The following is a 25,259-nucleotide window of genomic DNA, read 5'->3' as shown; positions in this document are numbered from 1 at the left end:
AAACATCATTATATTTCTAATTTGATAAAGCTTGCGGAGGACTCGCTCACACAGTTTTGGAATCTATCTGAACTGTTCAGAAGAGTTCATTTGTTGATTTCAAGCTTTCGGACAAGAGACAAAAGAATTGGAAGAGATGGTATCGTCACTTCTTTAAAAGCCTTTGCTCTTCACACTGAAGACCCCGGATGCATTCCCCTCATGGGTACAATGTGTGAAGCCCATTTCTGGTGTCCCCCAACAGGATATTGCTGGAATATTGCTTAAGGCACGAAAAACCATACCCACTCCCTCACTCACTCAAATGGGTCATGGGTATTTATGATAGTAGAATGTAGAAATAATATGCTGGACAAGCTAGGATACTTGAATACCAGCGTGAAGTCATGTTACATATTATAATAGTGCCATTTTCTGTTTCTCCTGTCATCATCAGATTGAACATGTTGAAGATACGCTCACCTGGCTCACCTGGCTTACCTGACAATAATTGTGACTTGGGCCACAATTTGATATTAATTCAACTGCATCCAAATGTTTTTTATCTTAACTTTTCAAGGCTTCTGTACACATTAACTGTCAACAGGTGTGATTGTATAGAGCATGAGTGTTCAGTAGGACTGTGTACCATAAATCTTGACATAAATGCGCCTCTAAATTAATGCAACTGCTCCATCCTAGCTAAAAATGCGGCTCAATATCAATGCAAAGTCTCTCTCCCCCCCCTTCCAACCCAAGCAGATTTTTAGAAAGAGATACTGACTTTTGTCCACCCGGGGCTTGATCCCCGGCTGCGTCATACCAAAAGATGTTAAAAGATGGTACATGTTGTTACCCTGCCTGGCACCTGGCACTCGACATTATGGGGCTAAAACAAGGACTGGTTGGCTAAGATTCAGTATACTGTGTCTGAGTGGGGTATTCATGTTAAACTGCTGCATTCTATCTCAGTTGGCTGGCACTATAGCTCTGCATCAGTCCGAACTAGTACAAGTAGCCACACACACTTACACCTGCATGCACATCGCTATAGGAGTGCAGTAATCTTGGACACAACTTAAGCCCCATTTCTCCTCACCTCACCTATTGATGCCTTGAAATAGGGCTTGGACAAGTCCAAATTTACTACCCGGGTACCCACTGCAGGTCTCAAGAGTTGGTAACAAACAAAAATGTCTGATTGGGAATTGTTTTACCGCAGGCCTAGCCAAAACTATTTAAATACATGTATCAAACAATCAGATCATGCATATACTGAAGTAGACTTAAGCTTTATCTTTACTCAGAAATGCGAACATAAGCGACATGCAGATTGTTTGTTTGTTTGTTTGTTTGTTTGTTTGTTTGGGGTTTAACACCACACTCAGCAATATTCCACCTATATGACACTGGGCTGTAAATAATCGAGTCTGGACCAGACAATCAAGTGATTGATAACATGAGCATCATTCCACACAATTGGGACGTGATGACATGCATATCAACTTCCATTGTAACCACTGAGCTATAGTGAGTTTGTTCCAGCAAACCTCCTACCAGAACAATATATCACATGACTAAACACAGGTCTGGGTAGTCCTGTAGGTACCCAGGTCCTACTCAATACCCACCCGACCCGAGTACCCAAGTTACCCGTCCCAGCCCAACCTTGACACAGTTGACAGAGAATGTATCATAAATGCCAAGCTTTTCATCGTATGAAGGAGGGGCGATGGGGCAGCCTAAGGATGGCCATCCATTAATTCATTCATTTATTATGGCATTACATATAAACTATGACTTAAATCTAAATAAGTAACTACCATATGGTTAGAAGATTTGAAACTAATGTGTAAGATTGTCCAGGGATTCAGATATGGGGGAAGAATGTGTGCAGTTTTCTGCTGTCAAGATAATGTAACTTATCAGGTTATAGAGAAAGGTGAATCAGTGTATCATTATGTGGTCAAGAGGCCAATCTGAGTGACAAAAGCTGTACTGTTTGAAGGAGTGACAAATGCATGATCTTCAACTATATTTTGCCATGTACAACAGTTGTTGAAACTAAATATAGCTTGACAATAATTGCCTGTGTTGTCATGGTAACAGAGGACGGGGGAAGCTGTGGCTGTGAAGGTGTTCAACGCCTCAAGTTACCAGCGTCCTGCACAGGTCCAGTTCAGGGAATATGAGGTCATGAAGAAACTAAATCACGAAAACATTGTCAAGTTCCTGGCAGTGGAAGAGGAGGTAGGGATAATCTCACAGAACATAATGGAAACTGGCTCAGTTCCTACCTTCTGATTGACTGTGTACCTGTATCTGATTGTCTGTGTCCCTGAATCTGATTGACTGTGTACCTGTATCTGATTGACTGTGTACCTGTATCTGATTGACTGTGTACCTGTATCTGATTGTCTGTGTCCCTGAATCTGATTGACTGTGTCCCTGTATGATTGACTGTGTCCCTGTATCTGATTGACCGTGTACCTGTATCTGATTGACCGTGTACCTGTATCTGAATGACTGTGTACCTGTATCTGACTGACTGTGTACCTGTATCTGATTGACTGTGTACCTGTATCTGATTGACCGTGTACCTGTATCTGAATGACTGTGTACCTGTATCTGACTGACTGTGTACCTGTATCTGATTGACTGTGTCCCTGTATGATTGACCATGTACCTGTATCTGATTGACCGTGTACCTGTATCTGATTGACTGTGTCCCTGTATATGATTGACCATGTACCTGTATCTGATTGACCGTGTACCTGTATCTGATTGACTGTGTCCCTGTATATGATTGACTGTGTCCCTGTATATGATTGACTGTGTACCTGTATCTGACTGACTGTGTACCTGTATCTGATTGACCGTGTACCTGTATCTGACTGACTGTGTACCTGTATCTGATTGACCGTGTACCTGTATCTGATTGACCGTGTACCTGTATCTGATTGACCGTGTACCTGTATCTGATTGACCGTGTACCTGTATCTAATTGACCATGTACCTGTATCTGAATGACTGTGTACCTGTATCTGATTGACCATGTACCTGTATCTGATTGACCGTGTACCTGTATCTGAATGACCATGTACCTGTATCTGATTGACCATGTACCTGTATCTGAATGACTGTGTACCTGTATCTGATTGACCATGTACCTGTATCTGATTGACCGTGTACCTGTATCTGAATGACCATGTACCTGTATCTGATTGACCATGTACCTGTATCTGACTGACTGTGTACCTGTATCTGATTGACCGTGTACCTGTATCTGATTGACCGTGTACCTGTATCTGATTGACCGTGTACCTGTATCTGACTGACTGTGTACCTGTATCTGACTGACCGTGTACCTGTATATGATTGACCGTGTACCTGTATATGATTGACCGTGTACCTGTATATGATTGACCATGTACCTGTATCTGATTGACCGTGTACCTGTATCTGATAGACTGTGTACCTGCAATCTATTGACTGTGTACCTGCACTGTATTGACTGTGTACCTGCAATGTATTGAGTGTGTACCTGCACTGTATAGACTGTGTACCTGCCCTGTATTGACTGTGTACCTGCCCTGTATTGACTGTGTACCTGCCCTGTATTGACTGTGTACCTGCCATGTATTGACTGTGTACCTGCAATCTATTGACTGTGTACCTGCACTGTATTGACTGTGTACCTGCCATGTATTGACTGTGTACCTGCCATGTATTGACTGTGTACCTGCCCTGTATTGACTGTGTACCTGCCCTGTATTGACTGTGTACCTGCCCTGTATTGACTGTGTACCTGTCTTGTATTGACTGTGTACCTGCACTGTATTGACTGTGTACCTGCACTGTATTGACTGTGTACCTGCCCTGTATTGACTGTGTACCTGCCCTGTATTGACTGTGTACCTGCAATGTATTGACTGTGTACCTGCACTGTATTGACTGTGTACCTGCAATGTATTGACTGTGTACCTGCCCTGTATTGACTGTGTACCTGCCCTGTATTGACTGTGTACCTGCACTGTATTGACTGTGTACCTGCCCTGTATTGACTGTGTACCTGCCCTGTATTGACTGTGTACCTGCACTGTATTGACTGTGTACCTGCCCTGTATTGACTGTGTACCTGCACTGTATTGACCGTGTACCTGCACTGTATTGACTGTGTACCTGCAATGTATTGACTGTGTACCTGCAATGTATTGACTGTGTACCTGCCCTGTATTGACTGTGTACCTGCCCTGTATTGACTGTGTACCTGCCCTGTATTGACTGTGTACCTGCCATGTATTGACTGTGTACCTGCAATCTATTGACTGTGTACCTGCACTGTATTGACTGTGTACCTGCCCTGTATTGAGTACACCTGTGTTCCAGCAAACCTCCTACCAGAAGGTGCTAGTGATGGAACTCTGCCCACATGGGAGTCTTTTCACGCTGCTGGAGGAACCAGATAATGGCTTCGGGCTTTCAGAAGAGGAATTCCTGCTGGTGCTGAAGCATGTCTGTGAGTCAACTTCCTAAACCACAACCTCACCATCATAGACTTGGAGCTGATAAGTCAGAATCTCACCCAGCATAGACAGGGTGCTGATACAGGCCAATAAGCATGATAAGTCAGAATTTCACCTAGCATAGACAGGGTGCTGATAAGTCAGAATTTCACCTAGCATAGACAGGGTGCTGAAACAGTCCAATAAGTCAGAATCACACCCAGCATAGACAGGGTACTGATAAGTCAGAATCTCACCCAGCATAGACAGGGTGCTCAAACTGGCCAATAAGTCAGAATCTCACCTAGCATAGACAGGGTGCTGAAACAGACCAAATAAGTAAGAATCTCACCCAGCATAGACAGGGTGCTGAAACAGGCCAATAAGTCAGAATCTGACCCAGCATAGACAGGGTGCTGATAAGTCAGAATCTGACCCAGCATAGACAGGGTGCTGAAACAGGCCAATAAGTCAGAATCTGACCCAGCATAGACAGGGTGCTGAAACAGGCCAATAAGTCAGAATCTGACCCAGCATGGACAGGGTGCTGATAAGTCAGAATCTCATCCAGCATAGACAGGGTGCTGAAACAGGCCAATAAGTCAGAATCTGACCCAGCATAGACAGGGTGCTGATAAGTCAGAATCTGACCCAGCATAGACAGGGTGCTGAAACAGTCCAATAAGTCAGAATCTGACCCAGCAGAGACAGGGTGCTGAAACAGGCCTTTAAGTCAGAATCTGACCCAGCATAGACAGGGTGCTGAAACAGGCCAATAAGTCAGAATCTGACCCAGCAGAGACAGGGTGCTGAAACAGGCCAGTAAGTCAGAATCTGACCCAGCATAGACAGGGTGCTGAAACAGGCCAATAAGTCAGAATCTGACCCAGCATAGACAGGGTGCTGATAAGTCAGAATCTGACCCAGCATAGAGAGGGTGCTGAAACAGGCCAGTAAGTCAGAATCTGACCCAGCATAGACAGGGTCCTGAAACATGTCTGTAGGTCACCTCTTGAGAGCATGAACAGGGTGCTGAAACATGTCTGTAGATCACCTCGTGAGAGCATGGACATCACTAATGTTGGACAGGGTGACAATGGACTTGTTTGAGATACCCGTCAATCAATAAGAGTACACAAGGCATGAAACTAATGATTTCTGTCTCTCTCAACACTTGAATACCTTTGTCACAGGTAGATTTTGCAAATTGTTCTATTTGTAAGTGTAATTTTCAAAGAAGAAATTATGCAAAACATTTACCAGCATGCAATGTCTTCTTGCCTTCAGACTGAGTGCACTGTAGAATTGTCAATAAGATGTTGGTTTACCATGTGTGTGTGTGTGTCAGTAGCAGGGAGTGATGGTTGTGGTGTAATTCTGCAGCTCTGGGCATGAAGCACTTGCGGGACCTGGATGTGGTGCACAGAGACATAAAACCAGGGAACATCCTCAGACACATCGGAGAAGACGGCAGGTGAGATTCCAGGCTGTAGTGGGTGTCACCACTGTCTGACACCCCTATACAGTTAGCTCTACATTCTCAGTCACCGTGGCTGCTGGACCATGAGGACTGTGTTCTCATCTGGATAGTCTTAGAGTAATGCCTACCTTATGTTGTCAAATAAATGGATAACAACACTGTTTGTATTATGCATTGAACAAAAGAAATGTACTGTTCAGAATGTCTACTCTTAGCAACATATATGGCAGGCAAGACAGTTTTTGTATCCATGTCATGACGATACATCAGTGCCTAGCCATGTTATCAGGTCTGTGTTGCTATGGTGCAGAAAGGAAATGAAAAATAAAGGATCAGGATGTCGACTAGTAGTGGTGCATCGGTGGAAAACAATTTTGTACTTCTCGATACAAGTATTGATCACAATCACACACAAAGTAACAAGTACTTCCCTTAATGTATTCTTTAATAAATATTACACCAAACACTAATTACCAGTGAAAATGAGTAGTGAAAATGTACATATTTTAATCCATTGCAACACTTAAGAACGCCAACTGTAAATTGTTAGTGTGCCAAGTATTTGGCCATCTTGAATATGAAAAATATGGCTTACGCACCACAGATGAGAGTACATATAAGTATCGTGATACACATCGGATTGTGAGCAAGGTATTGTGATGCATATTCAACCATGTCCCGTGGTCACTGAAGCAGAAACTTCTCTCGCGGAATAAGATAAGCTTGAGGTTTACCGGCTATTGTTTGCAAACAATGGCCTGGTGCTTTAAGAATGTTTGGCAAATAGAAAGTCAATTTTGTATAAATTTTGTAAGTCAGTTAGGAGGTTAGCTTGTGCTGTCATATGACCAATCCATATTGTAGTAAGCTTATGTTCAGATCTAGTTTGAAAGCAGCCTTCATAGTTAGAGCTCAGTGTAGGAAAAGTCACATCAAGGTGCCTATATTAGCATACAGGGTTTTACCTTGACTTACTAAAGTTTGGGTCTAGGGGACCAGTAATAATTAATTTTAAGGGTCCTTGCAGGCAACATGAGTGTCCTGTAAAGTAATGAAATGGTGTAGTGTTCTATACATTTAAATAATTACTGTAGAGCCTTGAATGAATCAGTGATCATGTGGACAATGGTCATGATTTATGGATGAACTGCTCTGTACGAACATTGAATATTATTGTGCGTCCCATGAGACGCAGTATATTTTTTTTCTGCATCCATTCTTTACATTTGGGCATGGTGGATGCACATTTGGGCATCGCATAAAGGATTGAAGGAATCTTTTGTGAAGGAAAATCTTTTTTTAATATTTCAATGTTCACAGTTTTCGGGGTTGTAATGCTAACATTGTTTGCCGGCAGATCCATTTACAAGCTGACAGACTTTGGTGCAGCACGAGAACTTCACGATGAGGAGCGGTTCACTTCACTGTATGGGACAGAGGAATACCTGGTACAGTGAGGCACACATACTGCAGCAGCATCAACAGTGATGTAGTTGTAGTGGCACTTTCCTTAAAGAGTCAGGGCGGTCGGGTAGCCTATTAGTTAAAGCGTTTGCTCGTCAAGCCTAAGACCCGGGTTTGATTCCTGACATGGGTACAGTGTATGAAGCCCATTTCTTGTGTGACCCGCCGTGGTATTGTTGGAATATTGCTAAAAGCGGCATATAACCATACTCGCTCACTCTTTTTAAGAGTCAAATTTGAGCTCATAACTAGTAGAGACATGTGGAAATTACGATGTTCTAAGATGAAGAACTTTACGCGTATGGCAAATGTATTTAAAACACTTTTTCAATACTATTCAGGATATCTCTTGGTAGGTGCAAATTGTTTTGTATCAGGAGTCTTTTACCGATTTGTTTTTAGTCAATCTGTCTGCAATACAAAGCAGCATTCCTACAGAGTTAGATATCCAACAAAAGTTAATTAACACTAATGAATGTGACTTGCTTCCTGTTGTCTAGCACCCGGATATGTACGAGAGAGCAGTGCTGAGACGAGGATCTGGACAGAAGTTCTTTGGCACCGTTGACCTGTGGAGCCTGGGAGTGACCCTGTACCACACGGCCACCGGCAGCCTCCCCTTCAGGCCCTTCGGGGGACGTCGCAACAGGGAGACAATGTAATCTTCTGACTTAATCTGGGGCACAGTAGTTAGTGCTGGGAGTGACCCTGTTCCACACGGCCACCGGCAGCCTCCCCTTCAGGCCCTTCGGGGGACGTCGCAACAGGGAGACAATGTAATCTTCCGACTTAATTTGGGGCAAAGTAGTTAGTGCTGGGAGTGACCCTGTTCCACACGGCCACCGACAGCCTCCCCTTCAGGCCCTTCGGGGGACGTCGCAACAGGGAGACAATGTAATCTTCTGACTTAATCTGGGGCAAAGTAGTTAGTGCTGGGAGTGACCCTGTTCCACACGGCCACCGACAGCCTCCCCTTCAGGCCCTTCGGGGGACGTCGCAACAGGGAGACAATGTAATCTTCTGACTTAATCTGGGGCAAAGTAGTTAGTGCTGGGAGTGACCCTGTTCCACACGGCCACCGGCAGCCTCCCCTTCGGGGTACGTCGCAACAGGGAGACAATGTAATCTTCTGACTTAATCTGGGGCAAAGTAGTTAGTGCTGGGAGTGACCCTGTTCCACACGGCCACCGGCAGCCTCCCCTTCGGGGTACGTCGCAACAGGGAGACAATGTAATCTTCTGACTTAATCTGGGGCAAAGTAGTTAGTGCTTGGAGTGACCCTGTTCCACACGGCCACTGGCAGCCACCCCTTCGGGGGACGTCGCAACAGGGAGACAATGTAATCTTCTGACTTAATCTGGGGCAAAGTAGTTAGTGCTTGGAGTGACGCTGTTCCACACGGCCACTGGCAGCCACCCCTTCGGGGTACGTCGCAACAGGGAGACAATGTAATCTTCTGACTTAATCTGGGGCAAAGTAGTTAGTGCTTGGAGTGACCCTGTTCCACACGGCCACCGGCAGCCTCCCCTTCAAGACCCAGGTTCAATTCCCCACATGGGTACAATATGTGATGCCAATTTCTGGTGTCCCTCACCCTGATATTGCTAGGATATTGCTGAAAGTGGCAGAAAACAATACTCACTCTGTACAGGCTGCTGTCTTATTGCTGACCACGGCATAAGAGGAACACAACATGTTGACTGTGAATCCTTGTTTGTTCCTCTCATGATGTTGTTGCATTTTCACTGTGTCCTTTACTGAAGACCCGTGAAGACCTTGGTTAGAGTAGATCTTCAGTAACCCATTCTTGCCTTAAAAGGCAACTATGCTTGTCGTAAGAGGCGACTAACAGGATCGGGTGGTCAGGCGCGCTAACTTGGTTGATGCATGTAATCGTATCACATTTGCGTGGATCGATGCTCATGATGTCAATCACTGGATTTTCTGGTCCAGACTCGATTATTTACAGACCGCCGTCATACAGCTGGAATATTGCTGAGTGCAGGGTTAAACAACGAACAAACCTTTACTGGACAAACTGATATTTTGTGGCTCATATTTATGCCTTCAATTCATGTAGAGACATGTTCAAACAGATGGCCATGGTTGAGTAGACAAGGAACTGATGCTCCATTCCTGTGTTCTGTCCCCAGGTACCAGATCACTACGAAGAAGGAATATGGTGTGATATCTGGGGTACAGCGGTGTGAGGGTGGACCGATCGACTGGAACCGAGAACTCCCACAGACGTCACGACTTACAAAGTTAGTCATGATCATATACTAGGCACAATAAGAAACTTTGCATGCGATTAAGTAAAATATTAAAGAAAATCTGTCCAAAAACATTGACAGTCATTGCCACATATACAACCAATGAATAATCAATAAATAATCACTTGTTTCAGCTTGGATAGAAAGGTTTAAAATATTAATTATTTTTATCAAAGCCGTGTCTGTTTTCCAGATATTCATGATGAACTCAGTGTGGGTTGTCATCTGTACATGTTCCTCTGGGACTGGGACTTGTCTGGGTAGCAGACATGTCAGCTGTGTGTACATGTATCTCTGGGACTGGGACTTGTCTGGGTAGCAGACATGTCAGCTGTGTGTACATGTATCTCTGGGACTGGGACTTGTCTGGGTAGCAGACATGTCGGCTGTGTGAACATGTATATCTGGGACTGGGACTTGTCTGGGTAGCAGACATGTCAGCTGTGTGTACATGTATCTCTGGGACTGGGACTTGTCTTGGTAGCAGACATGTCAGCTGTGTGTACATGTATCTCTGGGACTGGGACTTGTCTGGGTAGCAGACATGTCGGCTGTGTGAACATGTATATCTGGGACTGGGACTTGTCTGGGTAGCAGACATGTCAGCTGTGTGTACATGTATCTCTGGGACTGGGACTTGTCTGGGTAGCAGACATGTCAGCTGTGTGTACATGTATCTCTGGGACTGGGACTTGTCTGGGTAGCAGACATGTCAGCTGTGTGTACATGTATCTCTGGGACTGGGACTTGTCTGGGTAGCAGACATGTCGGCTGTGTGAACATGTATATCTGGGACTGGGACTTGTCTGGGTAGCAGACATGTCAGCTGTGTGTACATGTATCTCTGGGACTGGGACTTGTCTGGGTAGCAGACATGTCAGCTGTGTGTACATGTATCTCTGGGACTGGGACTTGTCTGGGTAGCAGACATGTCAGCTGTGTGTACATGTATCTCTGGGACTGGGACTTGTCTGGGTAGCAGACATGTCAGCTGTGTGTACATGTATCTCTGGGACTGGGACTTGTCTGGGTAGCAGACATGTCAGCTGTGATTGTCTTAACCAGTTAGTTAATATTGCAGTATTAAGATGGTTAACGACCCTATGGCAGAAGTATTAAGAGTAACCTTCTTATGGTGCAGATGTCCTGCCATTAATCACCTCGTCCACCTGGTCTTTTTTATTTCACATGAAAATTCCATGATTTCAATCGAACCTGCAACCTCACATATCATGTTAAGTTTTGTCACCCACCCACTGTTTTCCCACTGAGCCATCAGGGCAGCTGATGAAAGTTTGTTCAATTTTACATATCATGACTAAAGTTGTGTTCATGCTGCATGTGGTTTTTCTCTTGCATGCTTTGATAGAATTCCTTTTATACCGCCACACACTGTACTGTTTCACTGTAAGGTATCTATATTTTACTTATTTTCTTTCTTGTATTTCTTACATTTCTCTCACTTTCGGGGGTACGGGTGGCCCGGTCGTCTAAGGCGCTGCGATTCGCTGTGCAGTGTTGCGTCCCTTGGACACACCAGAAACCTATGATTGTGGGTTTGAATCCCGGTTTGCCCCAATTATGTTTCTAGGTTTGTCAGCACCATACCCGTGCTCATGGGTTTCACCAAAGTGGTAAACGTCTGACACCTGCATCACTTGGGGCTTTCCTCTCAAGCTGACACACCATCATGTATTTAATTCTATTGATCTGTCAATATTCAAACATAGTGGCCGAATGCAAGCTTGACTCCTGAGAGTTTCTAGGGCTTCGGCCCTGCCCCAACCTGAAGCACATCTAACACATAGGGTGTCTCTATGGGCAAGTGACTTTGTTCAAACTATGTCTCTGTTCACCCAGCAGTAAGTGGGTACCTTGTAAGATGTGATGGTAATTTGACTGTTAATGTTCTAGTGCCTCATAGTGCAATGCATACTCCCCAGGGAGCTGAGAATGACAATCAAGTGCACACTGATCCATTGACTGGGGTTATACTGGTGTCATGCACATGTGTATAGAATGTAGTGCATTGTAAGTACTCGTCATTATTACTGTTAGGGATGACTTGATTATTATTATTGTCCCCCGCCGCGCGAAAGCGCGAAACGGGGGATATAGTATTCACGACCGTCCGTCCGTACGTCCCACCTGTTTGTTGCCGCGATATCTCAAGAACTAAACACTGGATTGTCTTCATATTTGGAACTATGGTGTATATACAGACTCCGCAGACACCAGTCGGTTTTGGTGACCTTGACCCCATTTTCAAGGTCACAGCAGGCAAATCTGCTTTTGGAGTTGGAAAACGGTGTTGCCGCAATATCTCAACAACTAAACACTGGATTGTCTTCATATTTGGAACTATGGTGTATATACAGACTCCCCAGACACCAGTCGGTTTTGGTGACCTTGACCCCATTTTCAAGGTCACAGCAGGCAAATCTGCTTTTGGAGTTGGAAAACGGTGTTGCCGCGATATCTCAAGAACTAATCTCTGGATTGTCTTCATATTTGGAACTATGGTGTATATACAGACTCCGCAGACACCAGTCGGTTTTGGTGACCTTGACCTCATTTTCAAGGTCACAGCAGGCAAATCTGCTTTTGGAGTTTGGAAAACGGTGTTGCCGCGATATCTCAACAACTAAACACTGGATTGTCTTCATATTTGGAACTATCGTGTATATACAGACTCCGCAGACACCAGTCGGTTTTTGTGACCTTGACTCTATTTTCAAGGTCACAGCAGGCAAATCTGCTTTTGGAGTTGGAAAACGGTGTTGCCGCGATATCTCAAGAAGTAATCGCAGGATTGTCTTCATATTTGGAACTATGGTGTATATACAGACACCGCAGACACCAGTCAGTTTTGGTGACCTTGACTCTATTTTCAAGGTCACAGCAGGCAAATCTGCTTTTGGAGTTGGAAAACGGTGTTGCCGCGATATCTCAAGAACTAATCTCTGGATTGTCTTCATATTTGGTACTATGGTGTATATACAGGTGGGGGACATTTCATCACTTTGTGACAAATACTTGTTGTTATTATTATTATTTATCTATTGAGGTCAAACCCTGATCAACTGCAATGACTGTGTAGTTTGACTAGTGATTACATGATTCCTGGTTTCAGTGGCCTGAAGCTGTTGATGACGCCGGTTCTAGCGGCTCTGCTGGAGCGGAACCCCGAGAGAACCATGCTGTTTGAGAAGTTTTTCCATGAGTCTGCAACGATATCCTCCAAGCTGAGCACGGACATCTTCTGTCCTGCCCTGTGTGCCAGCATCCGGGTGTTCCTGGACAGATCTGATGTGTGAGTTGTCCATCATCCAGGGGTAGTCCTGGTTTCACTGCCAGCGTATGCATGCAATAGGCTTGTCTTGTTCTTGTTTAACACCCAACTCACCAATATTCCAGTATGTGATGGCATCCTGAAAATAATCGAAACTGGACCAGACAATCCAGTGATTGATAGATGAACAATGATGCATGCTATCAACGAAAACACTGAACCTGACCACCCGATCTTGCAACCAACATTAGTTCCTGGGGACCAACCCGAAATTACCAACAGGGGCCTCTCTAGTGGGTGGGTAGAGTTCCTGGTATAGATTGTTGCTACTGGTGAGTTGCACAGCTTAATGAGTTCTTCGTATCATTAGGAAAACCTCAATAATGCTCCTTTTATCATGTATTCCACCGTATTGAATTATAGAACATTGCGCGTGAACAATTTCGACACCACCCCAGAAGAAATGTTGGTATTATTTCCATTACTAGAATAACATATGGTTTCTATCTAATTTCACATTTCTATTTTCAAATTAATTCCAGATGACATATCTATCGTATTAAACAGAATGTGATCGGATGCTCTCAGACCAGACAGTCCAATGATTGATAATGTGAACAACGATCCACACTGTCGTTGTACGGTGACACGCTATCAACCATTTCACTGAGCCTGACCACCTGATTCATTTGGTTGTGTCTTACGACTGGCATAAATTGCTGGAAGCCAATTTTAACCCGGAATATCCAAAGGGTATAGTGTTGAAAATGGTATTTGTAAACATGATATTTAGATAAGAGACCTAACAATGGGGAAACAGGTGATACCCTGTTGTCATTGGCTACTCAGTACAAATTGGACATCACAAAATACAAATGTCATTGAAAGTTTTCATAAGTCTGTATATGTTCCTTTAAAGTTATTCGAAGCTCCAAGAGAAGATTGCAGAGCAGACGGACATTCCGGCAAGTGACCAGCTGATCCTTTATGATGGCCAGGAGTTGACCTCTCTAGTTGACCACATTGCCCCGGTCCACACATACCCCCTGGACATCTCCCCAACTCACCCCCTCATCGTCTACAACAAGTCAGATGACCATCTCTGTTACTGCAAGCCAGCTAAGGGTAAATATCATATACCTATCAATGATGTGAGGTATTTTGCATGTGTGATAAAGCCAACATGGAGCCAACTCGTATTACATCCCCTGCTGGGCTGATATTGCTTATCAATACATTTTGATTGGGCGATCAATATCAGCCCGGGTGGTAAGAAATGGGAGTTAACAGCCTCTGTGCATCATCTCCCCCTCTGCACAGCTAGCTTTCCCATGACAATGACTTTTACTTGCAAATATATACATTTTACAATTTGGTGTCATGGTATATGATAAAAAGAGTATTATATGGCAGTTTTCATATCATACCCCATATCAAACCTTGTCCCCCCTTATCAGGCTTTCTGACTGATAAAATCAAGGGATGGCTGCTAGTAATTTGTATGCTGCATGCTCATTCTTGATTAGTAGTTGATTTCAAATTCATGAGCGAGAGAAACACTGCACCAAGTTAGGGATGAAGGTGATGACATCACTATTGAAATAAGGTGTTTTCTGGCGAATGGGTCCTTGGTATTTATGAACATAATCTGGAGATATAATCTACTGGATACTCAAGGTTGTGCTTAGCTGTCTTACCAACAAACTGGAAGACATCAGTAATAGAAATTAGCACTAGTCCTATAGTCCTTGCCAAACTGCCTTATAGTAAATTGACTGGTAAAAGTTTGCAATTTTTAAGGGCTTTGCTATATGTTATCATCATAAGGACTAGTGGACTAAAGATGTTGTTTCTACTGCTGAGACATGCAAGCATGCATCCATCCATCCGTCCAACCATACATACGTATGCACGCATGCACACACTGTATTAGCTGCCATTTGCCATGTTGCAGGCTCCTTCCCCAACCTCCAGAGCACAGGTTACCTGGATGTAGATGCCAGCATGGCCAAGAAATGCAGCATTGTGGTGTGTTCTAAAACCCGCGCTGTTGAGACGCTGCTGTCACGGAGCTGCCAGATGCACGTCGCCGTCAGACAGTATAGGTGAGGATACCAGCCGTCTTTCATCTGTGACCTCAGTACCCAGTGGTCACTGGAGTTGTTGGGTTTGAATATCACTTTGATCGCGGGTCTCAAGGGAAGTGGATTCTGCTGCCCTGATGGTGTGGAGCAAGGATCCGGAATAATTTTGGTCACGCCCACGTCATATTTTTCAGTTACTGTTGAACGTTCATGTATGAATAAAATAATAACAAAAATAAAATCATGGGTCACTTTCATAACATTAACCGTATTTTCTTGAGTATAGTGCACACTTTTTTCCATTAAACACACCACAATGAGTTTTCCCTGATGCAAACTAAAGACATTACCATAAGCACGCAACACTGGAAATACCATGTCATCAAGTCCATACTGAATTAACCATTTAATCCTGTTATTACACTATCTGGTTTTAAAAAGTGTTCATTGTATATATGGACTTACATTTGTAGCCTATTTCATGAATTTTTTCAAACTGTTTTCATTCAATATTGTTTTACATTAATTTAGGTAAAATTGTGTGTGTTTCCTTATCCTGGTTGGAGTATTTTTCCTACTATTGACCTGTGGTCCAGGCATTATCTCTTGCAGGCCACAGTGATTGATGGGTTCTTGTCAATTCATGTTCCCGAGGCAAAGGAGTTAACTGAGTGTAAGAGTTGATTTTCGTGGCATGATCGCAGTGTCACCAGTGGCTATTACGAGTGGAGTTATTGCCATGACCCTCCTATTGACCACTTGCATTTGCTTCAAACAAAATGATGGCTCCCATTCAATACGATCGATAATCAAGATCTATATTGTAATAAAACAGGTCTTACCTCACAAAGTGCATCAAGTTACTAGAACGCCTTGATTTTAAATATGAAAAGATTTGGAAAAAATCTGTCGACACCAGGTTGACAGGATACATACTTTGCAAATCCTGCAGTCGACTGAAATCTGCATGTTGAAATCCATGTTGTCTACAAACCAGATGTCTAGTTCTTCAGGGGGCATGGGTGGCCCAGTCATCTAAAACGCTGTGATGCACTGTGCAGAGTTGTGTCCCTTGGGCACGCCAGAAACCTATGATTGTGGGTTCGAATCCTGGTACGCCACAATTATGTTTCTAGGTTTGTCAGCACCATACCCGTGCTTGTGGGTTTCACCGAAGAGGTAAACATCTGAGACCTGCATCACTTTGGACTTCCCACTTCCCACATTAAGCTGACACGCCATGATATAACTGTAATACTGTTAAAAGGGGCATTAAACCCAACTCACTCATTCACTCTAGTTCTTTATGCGATTTTGATTGGCCAATGCATAGACTTCTTAGTCCCGCCAGACCAACTCCGGAACTCCAGCCTATTTCGGCAAGGGTGGTAACTTTTATAGTCAGTTAACTCCCTTGTCTCGGGAAAATGTGTCAATATGACTTTTAAAAGCTCTTGAAGTTACGTTGTCTTCGTTGCTTGTTTCCAGACAGTCTTTGTACAACCGAATTAACACAGTGACCAACATCATGAACAAACTGCTCCCCTTCTGCCTAGCCACACAACAGTGGCATGAGAACTTCTTACGGCTACAGAACCAACAACTGCGTGTGCTGCAGCTACTCCTCAACACCAGTGTGGGTGGCAGCAACATCCAGACTCTACTGAGTCAGGTGCAGGAGACACTCCGGACCTCGCAGGCCAAATGTCAGTCTGGGGCTCTCAAGGTGAGCATGAATGTCAGTCTGGGGCTCTCAAGGTGAGTGTGAATGTCAGTCTAGGGCTCTCAAGGTGAGGGTAAATGTCAGTCTGGGGCTCGCGAGGTGAGGGTAAATGTCAGTCCGGAGCTCTGAGGGTAAATGTCAGTCCAGAGCTGTGAGGGTAAATGCCAGTCCAGAGCTCTGAGGGTAAATGTCAGTCCAGAGCTGTAAGGGTAAATGTCAGTCCAGAGCTCTGAGGGTAAATGTCAGTCCAGAGCTCTGAGGGTAAATGTCAGTCTGGGGCTCTGAAGTTTAATGTCAGTATGGTGGTCTGAGGGTAAATGTCAGTCCAGAGCTCTGAGGGTAAATGTCATCCTGGTGATCTCAGGGTAAATGTCATTCTAGAGCTCAGAGGGTAAATGTCAATATGGTCCTCTGAGGGTAAATGTCAGTCTCGAGCTCTCAAGGTGAGCGTGAATGTCAGTCTGGTGCTCTCAAGGTGAGGGTAAATGTCAGTCTGGTGCTCTCAAGGAGAGGGTAAATGTCAGTCTGGGGCTCGCGAGGTGAGGGCAAATGTCATTCTGGGGCTCTCAAGGTTTGGTAAATGTCAGTCTGGTGCTCTCAAGGTGAGGGTAAATGTCATTCTGGAGCTCTGAGTGTAAATATCATTCCGAAGCTCTGAGGGAAAATGTCATTCCGAAGCTCTGAGGGTAAATGTCAGTCTGGAGCTCTGAGGGTAAATGTCAGTCTGGAGCTCTGAGGGTAAATGTCATTCTGGAGCTCTGAGGGTAAATGTCAGTCTGGGGCTCTGAGGATAAATGTCATTCTGGGGCTCTGAGGGTAAATGTCATTCTGGAGCTCTGAGGGTAAATGTCAGTCTGGGGCTCTGAGGGTAAATGTCATTCTGGAGCTCTGAGGGTAAATGTCAGTCCAGAGCTCTGAGGGTAAATGTCAGTCCAGAGCTCTGAGGTTAAATGTCAGTCTGGAGCTCTGAGGGTAAATGTCAGTCTGGTGCTCTGAGGGTAAATGTCAGTCTGGTGCTCTGAGGGTAAATGTCAGTCTGGTGCTCTGAGGGTAAATGTCATTCTAGTGCTCTGAGGGTAAATGTCATTCTGGAGCTCTGAGGGTAACTGTTATTCTGGGGCTCTCAGGATGAGTAATAAGTAACTTGGTCATCCTGGTACACTCACTTGCGGTATCGACTGTATGAACTGTGATGGATATCTGAATTTAGTTACCAAGTGTGTCCAAGAAATAGTTTCCTAAATAGCATTGAAAAATTGCTTTGAGTAACTGAAAAACACCTTCCAGGTGCAGCAGATGCTGGACCAGGCCAAGAAGGGACTTGGCTCCGTGGAGGAGCTGCACCAGAAAGTGAAGAGCTGGAAGCAGGATGAGAAGACCTTGAAGGAGGAGAGATGGTAGGTGGACAGTAATGGTAGTAATGGTACATAGGTATATGTGCGAGAAGGTTTAGATGAGGAGGTGACTAATGAGGAGAGGGACAAGGAGGAATAGATACCATATTTTCTTGAGTAAAGTGACACTTTTTTTCCAAAAAACACAGCTGTGTAGAAAGGGGTGCGCATTATACACAAACACGGGAGCCTTGATGGTGACTGGTCAGACTGGTTCCATGTAAAAAATAATACCCAGCAATAATGATCAGCTGCTCCCCTTAGGGTTATTATTATTTGAAATATGTTTAGTAAAAGCTGCATCTAAAATAACAAGATATTTGAAAATATTATTCCTGATAAAAAAATAGTTTCAGATACAACTTTTGCCGATCCTTGCATTAAAATCCTGTAAAGTTATATCATTGGGTGTGTCTTGACCGAATCACCGGTAGATTCCAAGAAAACGTGTGTACAGCTGATTGCTGTGTCCGGCTTAGTTTACGAGAAAATACACATGGTAATCTTAATCCCTGGATATAAAACAATGCCTAGCTGAACAAAGAAACCAATTTAAATGGTAAATCAACATGTCTGGTGATTTTTTATCTCAAATTTTGAATTTGTACTGACAAAGTTTCTCATCACCCATTCGTTTGCTGGACTTCGCTGAAGGGTAATTTTTTTCTGAGCATAATATTCAAATTTCTATTTTTCCAAAATATTGAACCCGCTAGAGGGGGCTGCCCATTATACATGGGTGCGCACTATACTCAAGAAAATACGGTAAGTGGGAAGATGGTTGATGAGGAAAGGAAAGAGGAGGAATAGATATGTGAGCAGATGGTTGATGAGGAAAGGGAAGAGGAGGAATAGATAGGTGAGGAGATGGTTGATGAGGTGATTGGAAAACAGCTAAAAACAAGCATTTTTAACAGTCATGTAATTTGTTTAAATACAAAGAGGGTTTGATCAGATTAGGCTGCAATTTTTTTATGTAGTTCTCTGTGAAACTTGTTGATTTCAAGCTTATGAGTAAGAGACATTCTCTGTCCCTCCTATTGACCAATCCACTTCACATATTACTTGTATTTCCTTCAAATATAATGGCATCACCCTGTGAAGACGATCTGATAGAAAATGAAGAGATCTATGTTGTGTAGGTCTTCAGCAACCCATGCTTGCCGTAACGGGATCTGGGGGTCAGACTTGCTGACTTGGTTGATGTGTGTCATCGATCCAAATTGCGTGGATTGATGCTCATGATGTCAGTCACTGGATTGTCTGGTCCAGACTCGATTATTTACAGACCGCCATCTTGTAGCTGGAATATTGCTTTAAGCGGCGTTAAACAACAACCGACTATGTTGTAATAAACCTGGTCTTCGCAAAGTGCGTCTAATCAACTGAGCACCTTGATTGAAAGCATAAAATGATGTGGAAAATATCTGTTGACTCTAAGTTGTCAGTACACATGCTTTGCAAATGAACCAAAATTTGCACGAGAGTTTACCAACCGGATGTTGATTTCGTTATGTGATTTTGATTGGACTATGCATAAACTTGTTAGGCCAGCCAAAATATAACTTCTTAGTTCGGCAAGGGTGGAAACTAGACTTTCACAGTCAGTTAGCTCCCATTAGATGAATTCTCACTACACCCACAAATCTGGAGGGGCATGTTTACCCCATGGTGTGTGTTGTGCAGGTTGGCCAGGATCCAGGTGGTCAGCAGCAAGACCAAGGCCATCCTGTACAAGTTCAAGGAGGACAAGGCCAAGAGAGTCCTCAACTTCAACGAGGAACAGATCCACCATTTTGAAAGGTGGGAAGCACATATTTCTTCTTTTATGTTCACGAACCATACTAGCAGAGTCGGAGTGATTGCTGCTCTTTGTCAGTTAGCGACAGCATTTATATATTTAAAATTACACCTTTCTCCCCGTCGTATTTCCAGATCCAGCCTGAATGAGATGTGCTCCAAAGCCAAGTCTATCTTTGAAACTGTGGATGAGAGAGTAAAACTACAGGCGGGGGTGTACAAGCAGTGGTACAGGTACGACAATAATGGCTTTATAAATATTTCTGACCTAACCGAAACATTTTTGCATCAATTCATTTTCAACAAGACAATTATAGCATAAATAATGAATAAGAGACAATGAAGATGTGATTACTGATGGTAAAAATGATTGTTTGTGAAGAAGCTCATAAAAAACAATCCAGCAGCATAACATGGGTACCCGGCAGGAGGTGAAGCTTTTGTGATTGTTAACTCTTAACATTATGCATTTGATCTGCAGAAGTTGTATTTTTCCAAGGGGGAATAAATATCTTACCCTGCCATGAGCTATACAGGCTGCACGTGGATTTCTGAGAGACAGAATATATCCCTTATACCCCACTTATAGCTAAAAAAGTGCACGCTTTTTCCGAGTCAATGGAAGTCACATGACACAGCACAAGGTAACCTCAGCATAGTGGAACAACTGTTTTCTATCCATTTTCAATTAGTTTCAATCATTTACAATGTCATATTAAAACATGTCGGTAAGATTCATTTGTTGTATTAGAATCATGTGGGGTACATGAGGTTTTATGCCTCCCATGTTAGTTTGGTTACCACAAGCCAGGCTCCCATGTACCCCTTGTGATCCTGCTTCAACTTATATTGTCAACTACTGGAATTATAAAGTAGCCAGATGTCACTGTGCAGCCATGCAGCTTGGCCTAGTGCTGCAGCATGTTGTTACTGTTGCAGCTTGGCCTAGTGCTGCAGCATGTTGTTACTGTTCCAGCTTGGTCTAATGCTGCAGCATGTTGTTATTGTTACAGCTTGGTCTAGTATTGCAGCATGTTGTTATTGTTACAGCTTGGTCTAGTATTGCAGCATGTTGTTATTGTTGCAGCTTGGTCTAGTGCTGCAGCATGTTGTTATTGTTACAGCTTGGTCTAGTATTGCAGCATGTTGTTATTGTTACAGCTTGGTCTAGTATTGCAGCATGTTGTTATTGTTGCAGCTTGGCCTAGTGCTGCAGCATGTTGTTATTGTTACAGCTTGGTCTAGTATTGCAGCATGTTGTTATTGTTACAGCTTGGTCTAGTGCTGCAGCATGTTGTTATTGTTGCAGCTTGGCCTAGTGCTGCAGCATGTTGTTACTGTTGCAGCTTGGTCTAGTGCTGCAGCATGTTGTTATTGTTGCAGCTTGGCCTAGTGCTGCAGCATGTTGTTATTGTTGCAGCTTGGCCTAGTGCTGCAGCATGTTGTTATTGTTGCAGCTTGGTCTAGTGCTGCAGCATGTTGTTATTGTTGCAGCTTGGCCTAGTGCTGCAGCATGTTGTTATTGTTGCAGCTTGGCCTAGTGCTGCAGCATGTTGTTATTGTTGCAGCTTGGCCTAGTGCTGCAGCATGTTGTTATTGTTGCAGCTTGGTCTAGTATTGCAGCATGTTGTTATTGTTGCAGCTTGGTCTAATGCTGCAGCATGTTGTTATTGTTACAGCTTGGTCTAGTATTGCAGCATGTTGTTATTGTTACAGCTTGGTCTAGTGCTGCAGCATGTTGTTATTGTTGCAGCTTGGTCTAGTATTGCAGCATGTTGTTATTGTTACAGCTTGGTCTAGTGCTGCAGCATGTTGTTATTGTTGCAGCTTGGTCTAGTGCTGCAGCATGTTATTGTTGCAGCTTGGTCTAATGCTGCAGCATGTTATTGTTGCAGCTTGGTCTAATGCTGCAGCATGTTGTTATTGTTGCAGCTTGGCCTAGTGCTGCAGCATGTTGTTATATTTTGCAGCTTGGTCTAATGTTGCAGCATGTTGTTATTGTTGCAGCTTGGTCTAGTGCTGCAGCATGTTGTTATTGTTGCAGCTTGGTCTAATGCTGCAGCATGTTTTTATTGTTACAGCTTGGTCTAGTGCCGCAGCATGTTGTTATTGTTGCAGCTTGGTCTAATGCTGCAGCATGTTGTTATTGTTGCAGCTTGGTCTAATGTTGCAGCATGTTGTTATTGTTGCAGCTTGGTCTAGTGCTGCAGCATGTTGTTATTGTGGCAGCTTGGCCTAATGCTGCACATGTTGTTATTGTTGCAGCTTTGTCTAATGCTGCAGCATGTTGTTACTGTTGCAGCTTGGTCTAGTGCTGCAGCATGTTGTTACTGTTGCAGCTTGGTCTAGTGCTGCAGCATGTTGTTATTGTTACAGCTTGGTCTAGTGCTGCAGCATGTTGTTATTGTTGCAGCTTGGTCTAATGCTGCACATGTTGTTATTGTCGCAGCTTGGTCTAGTGCTGCAGCATGTTGTTATTGTTGCAGCTTGGTCTAGTGCTGCAGCATGTTGTTATTGTTGCAGCTTGGTCTAGTGCTGCAGCATGTTGTTATTGTTGCAGCTTGGTCTAGTGCTGCAGCATGTTGTTATTGTTGCAGCTTGGTCTAGTGCTGCAGCATGTTGTTATTGTTACAGCTTGGTCTAGTGCTGCAGTATGTTGTTACTGTTGCAGCTTGGCCTGTGAGTGTTGGCGGCAGTGTCAGGTGCTGGAAATAAGGCTGAAGGATCTGTTTGATCAGCAGTCTCACTTTGTGGAGAGTCTCAGCCTGGTGAGTTCACTTGATTGCAATATTACTGATATGATCTCATGTCATCATGACGTCTTCCCTTGTGTAGACAGCTAGACGCTGCTTATCATCAGATGACTGATCCTGAATTCACAAATTATTAGACCATTGACCATGAATTCACTCATTCTGATCACTAGCTGGTCATTAAGTTACCTTATAGTTCCCTAAACATGAGATGTTCATCTGAGGAGGACTAAGATGCGTTCACTTAAGAAGTTGAAACAAGATGACTAGAAACACCATTAGGAAACTTTAAGAATGTAAACTGACAAAAAATTACAGAGATTTTAATTAGAATACTGATCACTTAATTCTGAAATTGCTAAGTTCCCATGGTGATGTCCACACAAATGCCTTCTCTCCAGTTCTGTCACAAGTACCAGCAGATTGTGGAGGACCGTCTGAAGCGCATCGAGCAGGACTCAGGTGTGGCGGACCTCAGCCTGGCAGAGTACGACAATATTGTCAAAGCGGACGACCTCACAGTGGAGGTCAGCAAGGAGACCCCATCCAGGAAGGAGGTGACCGGAGACTTCCTGGAAATGTGAGTACCATGGTGGAATGTCAACTGTCAACTGTCTGCTTCAGTTGTCAGATTTACCAACTAGTGAACTGAATGGGTCCAGCTGATCCAGGTAAGTCATCTCTTGCATCCAGCAATGAGTTGCTGAGGACCAGGGACAGATTAAGAGCTGCATGAACACATAGACTGATAGATTTTCCAACCAGTGTATTTTTTCATGATATTCTTCTTTTTTAATTATTTACAAAAATAAAAATGTAAATATAAATTCTTAAAATAATTTGCCTTTGGACAGGTAAATGACACATTTGATATTGATTAAGCACAGTAGGATGTAGTCACACTTTATTAGCATGTTTGTTTGTTTGTTTGTTGTTGAACTCAATTATTTCAAGTTGAATCGATGATTGAAATATCTGTAATGTAAATAACATAATACAGTGGTCCCTCGCTACAACGCTACCAATGGGGTCCAAATAATTGGTGGGCGTTATAGACGATAAGCCGTTTAACCGAGGCCGAGGCGGGGGAGCACGCTCGGCAAATCTCAAATCATCAATATGAGTTTATCTCACGTCACGTCACATAATAAATGTTATCAATTAAAGTTGAAATAGTAGTGTTTTGTTTCAGGATAAAAACCTCCAGGTCTTCATTAGAAGAAGTGATGTTGCTCGTGCATGAAAACACAAGTCTTCTCCATAGGTGGGTACTCTCTGTAGTGGCATGTTTAGTGGTGGTGTTTTCGTATCAAATAAAATTCCTATGATTTTCTTTTAGGCTTTAAAAAATAAAAGAATTGGTTTTCAGGCAATAACTTTAGAAAATATAGAACAGGCAGTGTATGTTTTTGTTGTTGTTTCTTTTTGTTGCTTGTTCAAACTACATAGTATGTATCCGAAGATACAATAACAGTTGTGTACCATCAACCTGGGAAAAGGCATGTCTATATTAACGAGCATACAAACTCCATTGCCACCATGACCAGAACACAAGATGCACAGTAAAGCAGTGTGCATGCAAAGGGGCTGCATTCTCTTTTGGATCATATTTTTTTTAAGTGTATTAATTTTTTTTTGGGGGGGGGGTGTGGAAATAAAAACGAAACGTGCGGCAGACTTTATGATGATGCGAGCGGTCCTTGAGAACCAAGACTATTATTATTTTTAGCCTTAAGTTGCTATTTATGTGCAGCGTTTCATCTCACATACTTTTATTGTATCTTGAATTGGTTGATTCAAAGTTTAGAACCAAGTTGTATACCTGCTATAATATTTAATAGAATATACAAAGTAGAACTTTTGCCTCGTTACAATGTACAGTTTAAGAAAATGTATCCTCAAATAAGACTTTCCACTCACTTTAACCCTGAGTTGTGCAGACCTACACCAGCCAGTCTATACTGTTAGATAAACAACCTTCCTTGTCAGCTACATGCATCTATACTTAATAAACACTGAGTTACCCTTTCATGGACCTTCCTACTTATGAAAAACAATATGTGCAGATGTAGCTTTGCTCTTTGGTAATCTCATCAACAGGGTGTCGCAAAGAAGTCGAGACACAGTTAAGGCTAGCTAGTATAAGCAACTCGCAGTAATTTCATGGTGCCAAATTTTCCGGATTTACAGTACATGGTACATGTTTGTTTGTTTCTTGTTTAACACCGCATTCAGCAATATTCCACCTGTATGATGGCAGCCTGTGTTAATAATCCATTCTGGACCAGACAATCCAGTGATTGATATCATGAGCATCGATCCACACAATTGGGATCAATGACATACACCAACCAAATCAGCAAGCCTGACCACTCGATCCCATAAGTCACCTCTAACAACAAGCATAGTCGCCTTTTACGACAAGAATGGGTTGCTGAAGACCTATTGTACCCCGATCTTCACGGGTCACATGGTACATCTGGTGTCTTGTTAGGCCAGTGGCTTTATATGA

General features: G+C 43.3%; 1 protein-coding gene across 1 annotated transcript in view; it reads left to right on the top strand.

Annotated features, from left to right (window-relative positions):
* LOC139446780 (serine/threonine-protein kinase TBK1-like) overlaps window positions 1-25,259 on the top strand; it is a 33,273-nt gene that overhangs the window by 2,977 nt on the left and 5,037 nt on the right. The window contains exons 3-18 of the mRNA XM_071228104.1: window positions 2,089-2,229; window positions 4,369-4,498; window positions 5,868-5,958; window positions 7,322-7,412; window positions 7,929-8,086; window positions 9,582-9,692; window positions 12,835-13,014; window positions 13,913-14,118; window positions 14,948-15,098; window positions 16,566-16,803; window positions 18,088-18,197; window positions 19,881-19,997; window positions 20,130-20,228; window positions 22,666-22,762; window positions 23,149-23,327; window positions 23,940-24,011. Of these exons, the coding sequence (XP_071084205.1) occupies window positions 2,089-2,229; window positions 4,369-4,498; window positions 5,868-5,958; window positions 7,322-7,412; window positions 7,929-8,086; window positions 9,582-9,692; window positions 12,835-13,014; window positions 13,913-14,118; window positions 14,948-15,098; window positions 16,566-16,803; window positions 18,088-18,197; window positions 19,881-19,997; window positions 20,130-20,228; window positions 22,666-22,762; window positions 23,149-23,327; window positions 23,940-24,011 (2,171 nt within the window). The remainder of the gene's footprint in view (window positions 1-2,088; window positions 2,230-4,368; window positions 4,499-5,867; window positions 5,959-7,321; window positions 7,413-7,928; window positions 8,087-9,581; window positions 9,693-12,834; window positions 13,015-13,912; window positions 14,119-14,947; window positions 15,099-16,565; window positions 16,804-18,087; window positions 18,198-19,880; window positions 19,998-20,129; window positions 20,229-22,665; window positions 22,763-23,148; window positions 23,328-23,939; window positions 24,012-25,259) is intronic.

This window comes from Haliotis cracherodii, unplaced genomic scaffold, assembly GCF_022045235.1.
Source record: "Haliotis cracherodii isolate W230 unplaced genomic scaffold, xgHalCrac1.p SCAF_6, whole genome shotgun sequence".
NCBI classification, from domain to species: Eukaryota; Metazoa; Mollusca; class Gastropoda; order Lepetellida; family Haliotidae; genus Haliotis; species Haliotis cracherodii.
Note: the sequence above shows the minus strand (reverse complement) of the source record. Positions and strands in the feature narration are given on the sequence as shown.